This window comes from Camelina sativa, chromosome 9 (genome assembly GCF_000633955.1).
Source record: "Camelina sativa cultivar DH55 chromosome 9, Cs, whole genome shotgun sequence".
NCBI classification, from domain to species: Eukaryota; Viridiplantae; Streptophyta; class Magnoliopsida; order Brassicales; family Brassicaceae; genus Camelina; species Camelina sativa.
The window spans coordinates 35101428-35110173 of NC_025693.1; the positions used below are offsets into that span (position 1 = coordinate 35101428).

General features: G+C 36.9%; 3 protein-coding genes across 3 annotated transcripts in view; all 3 read right to left on the reverse strand.

Annotated features, from left to right (window-relative positions):
* Positions 658-2358, reverse strand: LOC104714183 (shikimate O-hydroxycinnamoyltransferase-like). Its single transcript, XM_010431465.2, has 2 exons — positions 1808-2358; positions 658-1719 (listed from the first exon to the last, which is right to left on the reverse strand). Exons 1-2 carry the CDS (start codon positions 2225-2227, stop codon positions 769-771), a joined length of 1371 nt encoding a protein of 456 aa, XP_010429767.1. The 5' UTR covers positions 2228-2358; the 3' UTR covers positions 658-768.
* On the reverse strand, positions 4868-5828 carry LOC104714184. Its single transcript, XM_010431466.2, has 3 exons — positions 5360-5828; positions 5222-5266; positions 4868-5119 (listed from the first exon to the last, which is right to left on the reverse strand). Exons 1-3 carry the CDS (start codon positions 5782-5784, stop codon positions 5065-5067), a joined length of 525 nt encoding a protein of 174 aa, XP_010429768.1. The 5' UTR covers positions 5785-5828; the 3' UTR covers positions 4868-5064.
* LOC104714185 (histone acetyltransferase HAC1) overlaps positions 6077-8746 on the reverse strand; it is a 10620-nt gene continuing 7950 nt past the window's right edge. Inside the window, exons 13-18 of the mRNA XM_010431468.2 lie at positions 8211-8523; positions 7999-8138; positions 7765-7843; positions 7286-7678; positions 6962-7179; positions 6077-6839 (exon numbers count right to left, since the gene is read on the reverse strand). Of these exons, the coding sequence (XP_010429770.1) occupies positions 6725-6839; positions 6962-7179; positions 7286-7678; positions 7765-7843; positions 7999-8138; positions 8211-8523 (1258 nt within the window). The 3' untranslated portion in view covers positions 6077-6724. The remainder of the gene's footprint in view (positions 6840-6961; positions 7180-7285; positions 7679-7764; positions 7844-7998; positions 8139-8210; positions 8524-8746) is intronic.

Here is an 8746-nt window from a genome sequence, read left to right on the forward strand (position 1 = left end):
ATTATTATTTTTGATATTTATAAATTTCTATTTTCATAAAATATAATTTTTATAAGATTTAAAACATGTTATGCCAATTAAGAAAAAATCAACAACAATATAACAAACAAAAACTCCAAAAATCCCAATATCAATACCAAAAATAATTCCAAAAGATTTTTACAATAGAAAAGCTCACAAACCAAAATCTCCAAAAGATAACGCAATATTAAAACATGAAAAGCTTCATGACAAAGATAAATTTGAAAGAAACTTCCAATATAATGTCATGCTAGAGGTCATTATAATGCAGCTACAAGATTATTCCAGTACACCAAAAAGAAGTCTTGTCTATGTCACATTAGACACTCTCTAAACTACCATCAGCTCTCACCTAACCTCAAATTTTCCCATGAAGAAAACTGGACCACACAACACACACTATAGTGCTTTATGTATTCAAGATCTCACATAGAGAACCAAATCTTGAAATTGAGAATCCGAAAACTCTATTTTCTCTTCTTTGGTCGAGAGAGATGAAGAAGGGACATGTTTTGTGGTATAAATGTTCCTATAAATGGTCAAAAACGAACATCATTTTTTCATCTCCGTTGAAATGATCCATCTTAATAGAGAAACGAACAGGGCCTAATAAAATTATTCAAATACAAAGACCCAAGGCAAAACATAATATCACATAAAATGAGGAGAGAAAAAAAAAACATATCCAACCGGAGAAATTGATCAATAGGTTTAACGCATGAACTACGAAATTAGGGTTTTTATTTTTTAAATCTTGAGATAATCATTGTCAATAGGTTTAAACACATGAGAAGCCTTTTCCTCAATGAACTTCAACTGTCCTTTCGTAAGGTGCAAGTAAACCATCCAATCTCCGTCGTCCACTGAGCTTGGCATCGGCATAACGTATCCGGCGCTGCCTCCCCATGGGAAATGGTAAGATCCAAAAACCGGCGAGCCCCACCCGAAATCCACTTGGGTCACAGGAAAACTCCTCCCGGAAGAAACCACAAAGGCGGGTCCATCGTCAGATCCGACGCTGTAGATTCTTGAAACCGCAGGTGTTGGGCGGCGAGTCTCAACCCAATCGATCAAATTCAAAAAATGTTCTTTGGTCGCTGATCTCTCCAAGAATCTGTGAACCTCTTCGGCCACCCAAGACAGTGGCTTGTTAGTCAAGTCATCGATTCTCTGTCCACCAAATGGGATTGAGAGAACGTTTCCGAAGTAAGTATTGTTTTCTTGCTCCATAAGTCTCCTCCTTCCGTCCACGACGATCCCAAGTTTTGAGGTCTTGCACAGGACTGGATGATCTTTAGCTGTTTTCTCTGCCACGAGTTTCCACAGAAACGCACTAAATGATTCAAGTTTTGTCCTTTTACCGTTGTTCGAGCTGCTGGCTAGAGTTTGGAGCTCTTCTAATGCATCCGCTTTTATGTAATAGATACGGCTCGTAAGGAGATTTTCTGGATTGGTAATTTCTTGTGGAGGGGGCAAGGAGGTGACAGGCATAAAAATCTGGTCTATAGATGAATCGATGACCAAAGGTCTTCGTGGGTTTAGCAGAGATCTTCGAAACGATGGTACACAAGAGATTGGTACGTCAGACCGTGATATCTCGGCCCACGATAAGAGAAACATGTTCATGGAATATGCGTCCGCTACACGATGATCAAATGTGCAGCCAACAACTATGCTTCCACATTTCAGTTGAGTTACCTGTTCAGACAATTAGACAAAAAGACGAGTTATAAATATAACGTTGTTGTTGTAATGAACTAGTGTTGTCTTACGCTGAAAGTGTTACCTGAATCGCTATGACTCCATGTTTCTTGATGGGAACAAGCTTGGCAATACTTTCATCAGGATCATACAGGTTAAGCTCTCGAAGCTCAACGTCAGCACCGGCTTCCACAAAATCTACGCCACGATTGTTGCAGAGAATCTCCGGTTCTCCGGTAGTATTGGTCACGATCTCGCCGGCAAAGGCGTAGTAGGAGACGAGAGTCTCTGCCAAAGCCGTCTTGAGGGTTTCAAGAGCCACTGTGTTGGTAATGTTAAGTGATTTCTTGTAGCAGAAGCAAACGTTGACGTCGAGAGGAGGAAGGAGGAGGTCGAGGTTCGAGAGGGGGAGCCAGTGGTCCTGGAGGGGAAGAGCCGCTGTGATGACTTGCTTCCTGGTGGTGGTCACGTGGAAGCCACGTGCTTGCTCCGCCGCTTCTCCCATTTGGGTTGTTGTTTTCGAGGAGAATGAAGAATGTAGTGTGGTGTGAGTTGTTGGAAGATGCTGTCTAGACGAGAATTTATAACAGAGTTTAGGAGTGAATTAGGTGAAACTTTCCAACATTTTGCTTATTTATTATTTCGAAAAATAAACTATTTTTTTTTTCTTTTGTCAACTAATGAAGTGATTCCTAATAATAGAATTTTATATGTGAATTCTCTACTGTCTTTTATTATTTTCCCTCAGTCGACCATACTTCTTATAATCCCATTTATTAAATAAAAACTGTTGATCTTTCACACATTGTCACTTTCCAATTAACGCATAATTAGATTTTCTATGGAATATATTTTAATATTATGATTTAATCTAATACATCTATTCAACTCTATATATTTTATATCTCAATAATATTTTTTTTGACATCAAATCTATGGAATATATTCTACCATGTATAGATCATACATTCATACAACAGCATATATTGGTCATATATGATGTATTAATGAATTTAAATATTAAATATTTTGGCTAAAAGATATACTGGTAGAGATATGATGTGGTAGACTTTGATCATTGATGGGAAAAACATATACAGTTTACGCTCAGATATCGAACATCTAAATGTTATCTCTTTCCAATTTAATTACTACTGATGATTATATCGCTTCTCTATATGGTGGTTGTAATCTTAATTTGGCCTTAAGTCGGCTGCCATACAAATGATAAGATTGTGTGTGTTAGTAAACAATTAACTTGGTCTATATTCTAGACGACGATTATGACCATTTTGTAAATACATACAGTTACCAATACAAGGAATTATGATATACCTTCCTTAGACAACAACATGCTTATTAAACTATATGCATTGTCCATTAATACGCAGTAATAAATTATATAAACACCTCGAGAATTGATTGGTGGCAACTGGCAACAAAGATTCATACGACGTGTTTATACGGATTGCTAATTGATATCAATATACGTTAACTCGGACGTGTACGAATGGCACTGTTTCCTACTAACACGTCATTTAAAATCTGATAGTTTAATAGATAGAAGACCAAGAATCATCTCCTATAAAATAAAATAAAAATTTATCTCCAATGGGATCGTGGATACGTGAAATTAAATTTTGAACGAATTTTTGCAAATAAGCCCTTAAAAATAATTAATAATCATTTGATGGGTATGACCTATGATTATGAATGTATGATCATTCTTCAAATACATGTTACTCCGATCCCTCCAATGGGATCATGGATACGTGAGTCGTGAGGCATCGATTTCTGAACGAATAAGATTCAGCAGTTAAGGGGACCACAGCTATTTCACGGTCAAATCCAACTCTCGTATTATTAGTTTTACTGTTTATGGTAAGAAATCACCAGACAGACAAAAAAAATAAGGACTACGTGATGTCACATTCGAGGGTGATTGTGAGACCTTAACCAAAATCGCCAATAAATCTGATGTTGATATCCCTATTGAACCTATTTACAGAGATATTGTTTTCTGGTCTACTTTATTTCACTCGTTTTCTATTGTATCTGTATCCAGAAATTGTAACAAAACAGCCCATTTACTAGCTAAATATGGATGTTTACAAAGTGTTTATTATTTTGAGTGTTTTACACCTCCATGCTGGTTAGTAAAACAATTGTATGAAGATGTTACTATTTCATTAATATAAATTTTATTTCGATGAGAAAAAAAAACAAAAAAAAATAAGAAGTAAATTATCAGAAGACTAAAAACAAAAACAATAAATAATTAGATTAAAATAAAAATACAAAAAAATGTGTATATAGTAACGTAGAGTTCAGTTTAAAGGGGCATATACATATAAGAGAGAAACACAAAAAAAAAATTTATAAGTTAAAAGGGACACAAATTTTTGTTTTCTAAGTTAAAATGGCACAAAAAAAAAATTTGTAAGTTATAAAAGACACAAAAAAAATTATATGAACTAAAAAGACCAAAAAAATTAGTAAGTAGGTTAAGGGCACAAAAAAAAAATTGTAAATTAGAAAAGGCACCAAAAAAAATTATATGAACTAAACAAACCTAAAAAAAATTAGTAAATAGGTAAGGGACATTTTTTTAATTTGCCCAGAGACATGTTTAAGCCGGCAATAGCAAAGTCGACGATGACATGTTCGATATTATTCTATGAATTCACATATCCGTTTTTAGATACACTGCAGCTAGCAGTCATATCAAATTAGGTCCATAATCAAAAACTAAATCATCATTAAAGGAGCGAATTTGAGACATCCAAATTGTAAAAATCAAAAGTCTCCGGAAAACATTATATCGTTTTCACAATTTTTGATCAGTTGGTCAAATTGGTTGAACCATGGATTGTATTAAATATAATTTGGCAAAATAGCATTTATTTTAATCTCAGGAACACTAACATTTTTCTGCGCCATGTTTCATTTTTTTTCTTTTTGATTAGGACATAAAAGTGCTATTGGTGCAGGAAAAAAAAAAAAAAAAAAAGTAAGATAAAATGCTGACGATAGAAAATAAAAAGGCCCAATGGGTAGTATTCGACGGAGAAAAAGTATCAATTTGTAAACCCATTATGCCATATTACTACCTATTGGGCCTTTATATACTAACGGAGAAAACAAATTGGCCGACGTGTTATGTATTATCGATCGTATAAATTGAGATTATATATCGTGTGCAAACAACTAATCTTTCATTAAGAAGAAAAAAAGAAGACAAGAATCTACAAAATCTGAAGATAATATATATGATCAGTTTCATTCTCCTCTGTTGCTGCTGCTGCTGCATCCTTGTTGTTTAAATCTTGTATATATATTCATTCAGGGTCCATAGCCATCTCCGATCAAATTGCAAATATCCGAACATTCCACTAAGCTACAAACAAGAAATCAGCTCCTCTTGTTTTAAGATCCATGCTTGCTAATTAAAGCAACACAACTATATTATATATATGTAAGAAGAAACTATTATATGTACCAGTAATTACGGCTACGAAACCCTTGCTTGAATACCACTAATGGCCTTTTCAATTACAAGACAGAAAAAAAAAACAATATTAGTGATGAAAGAATATGACCAGAGAGAGAGAGAGGGAGAGAGATATAGACTAGAGACCTTCTGATGTTGATCGGTCCTTCTCCGTCTCCACTGCGAATACAAGTGTTGACGCATTTAACGGTACACTTCTCAGCGTTCTTGGATTTGGGTCGTTGGATCCTCTGTTTCTTGCAGTCTTCACCTGATAGCGTTTGCGGTACATTAGATAGCGTTTCTCCGTCTTGAGGCGGCGGAGGAAGCTCTGCTGAAGCTACAGATACCGAAGCTATCACAACCGCTGCAGCTATGGCCCCGATCGCCGCCGCCTTGGATATACGAAGAACCGCCGCTGATCTAGTCACCAGGCGGCTCTGACACTGAGTTCTTCTTCTTCTGCTTTTACTACTGGTCAAGCAATTCGTGCGATAGAGAGAAGGAGACGGAAAGTGTATTATCATTACTCTTATCGATTTTTTTTCTGTTTCTTGCAGTTTCCTCATCATCAGATTAGATTCTTCCTAAGTGTCAAGTGAACCATTACAAAGCTAGTGAGTGGTTCTTGTTCGAGACTCTATCTTGTTTACCCACGTGTCAGTATCTGGTGGCTTGGAATTTTACATTCTTCTCCAACTCCACGTAAGCCAGAATCTCCTGCTTACGTGGCTTTGAGATTCGTCTCTCAAATACAAACCTTTCTCTTTTTTTTTTTCACAATACAGTACAGTCACAAAAACTAACTCCAAATTTAACAAACATGCAAGTATTTAAAGTATTTAACATCAAAATCTAATGAAAGAACTAAATTATTATATGATCAAATAGTGTGAATACAACAGTTTCATCATCATCAATACAAATAACTAGAAAAACAAGGAGTGGAAGATATAATCTAAGGACAAGACTCTCTACCTTATCTTACTTTGCTTACAAAAAATAAACACGTTAACGTACTGTATATGCTACACTCTTGCCATTCCCAAATCAGAAATGGCAATTTTACAAAAATACAATAAATTACCAAAACAAAACAAAAAAAGTGAGCAAGTGTGTGTGCGTGTGTATGTATAGAATCAGAAGATCATCCAACCAAGCCACCTCGTAACACTCTTATGAAGAAGACTGGCTTTCCTCTTCTTCTTCTTCTTCTTCTTCTTCTTCTTCTCTCCTTCTGCCTCTTTGACACCCAACTAACTGATAAATCTTCTGAAAGACGCATTCTTGGTTTTACGCTCCCATGTTAATCCCTGACAGTTGACTGTTAAACACCAAATCTAAGCTAATTTCACAATCAGTCTCTCTCTCTAACTGGTTCTTCTTCTTTTTCTTCTTCCAAGAGGCGTATGAAGATTTGTGGCTCTATATCTTTCTTGTTGTTTACCTTTGGGAAAAGGGTGAAGGTTTTTGCAACTTTGATTATGATCCTTCTAAATGTACAAGTTTTGATTAACCTGATCCCCCAGCGACTTCTGCAGCTCTTTGTCTCATCATTTCCATTACAGCTGCTCTACGCCGTGAATCTGATTGCTGCTGTAATCTTCTCAGATGCTCCTTCAGGTCCCTGAACACACAGTGAGATATATTAACAATGATAATCAACACAATATCACATGGACCAAAAATGTTTCAAGTCTCAAATGAAATGTTGACGTAATTTCATGAACCATCATAACGTGTGTTTACCTGCAACGAGGTACATGGCACTCTGATTCCTTGCAGGCCCGAGCGTGGAGTTGAAGGAGATACCACATTTTCTTGCATAGAACACAACCTCCCGAAGCACGTACTTTGCACTGTATACCATGTCGGAATAGCCCCTTCACTTTCCGGCAATTAGGATATTGACATTGTGGCGAACGACATTGTGATGCATGTACCAGAAGATCAAGCATTTTCCTAAGCTGCAAATCCGAAAAGAAAAAAGAGCATGTTACATTTTTACTTTGAAACTTCAGGACCAAGTTAGAAGCACCACAAGCTTTAGAAAGTAACAGAAGAATAATATACCTGCAAGACTCGCAATTGCCTCGCTTCTTTGTTTTGAGCATTTTGATCAGCTAAAGATGGATGATTAGTCAACTTGTGAGGATGATTAACTCCACCATCTCTACTGTAACAAGAATTGCACACATCGTAGTCTGGACATACTTCACAGCGCCAGCCTTGACCAGTTTCAATGTCAAGATGACAAGCATTGCAGGTCGTGACAAACGCAGGAGCGGTTGGGTTATGTAGATGGTAAAGAACCATCATCGACGAATGTTTTGCCCGCCTTAATGTATCATACTGGTAATGGTTACCTTGGCAAAGACTCAGAAATGCTTGCCTAGTGTCGAAAAACTCGCTTTCGAGTATCTCATCTTTGTCCCTCGTATCTGAAGGGATATCTGTAATTTCGACCTGCAAAATCAATACCACAAACATTCATACAACTGATTACAGACAAAGCTAAAGGAAAATATCCCCAACAAGCAAATGCAACTCACAGGATACAACGCATGCTTATCCTTAAAATTAACAGGATGCCTTTCCCTGTCTTCACGTCTCTGCTCAGCCTCATAACACCTGAAAAACGGAATAACATTTTAGATTGCAGAGAACTTAATCAGTAATAAAGACAAATAATCCATCCACAAAAAGTATCGGTCGGGATCTCTACATAGTCTTATTTGCAGTACAACAAAGAAAGGATTATAGGAATAGAAGGGACGAAGTATTACTTATCACAAATCTGGAAGTGCTTGCACTGGCTGCAGACCCAACGATTTCCTGATACCATCAGCATACAGCAATGAGTGCAAGAAGGCTGCAAGTGGACCATGATAAAGTCTTCCTTCATTGGGTGAATGGTCTCACCGAGCTGGAAAAACAGGTAAACATATTTAACAAGAAAACAAATGAAAAAAGAATACAAATGCGAAGAAAATAATACTTTATGCATTAGCAGGAGATCCTTGGACGCATTCCCAGACAGATCAGTCTGCCCAGAAGCTTTTAGCGCCCTTTTGGTAATGGTTTTCTTGAGCATCCCTTTCTTATTTCCCTTTCTGCCATCTTCTTCTTGACTCATTTGGTATATAAGATCCTCCGCTGCACCTGGCCAGTAGTCACCATCGAAATACGGGAGCCTGGCTGCTGTAACCTTAGCTTTACATTCACCAGTTTGCATAAAAAAATGGTCATAGAGATTTATAGTTTCTGCAACAATCCCTTCCTTTGAAGCTTTTCTCAACATTGCTAGGTACCTGCGAAGAACAAGATGAGAAGTTGGATGATGTATATATCATATGAAAACTAGCGAAGTTCATCCCAAAAAGGTAACTGAACTGACCACTCTCGTAGTTTATCAGATTTTGGCGTCTTCTGAATTTCTGGATGACAATACAAGATATAGTCTTCGCCCTTCAGCGGCGGACACGCCCATATGTAGCAGCTTGTGAAACCACGCAACTTGCAGTATTCTAGGTA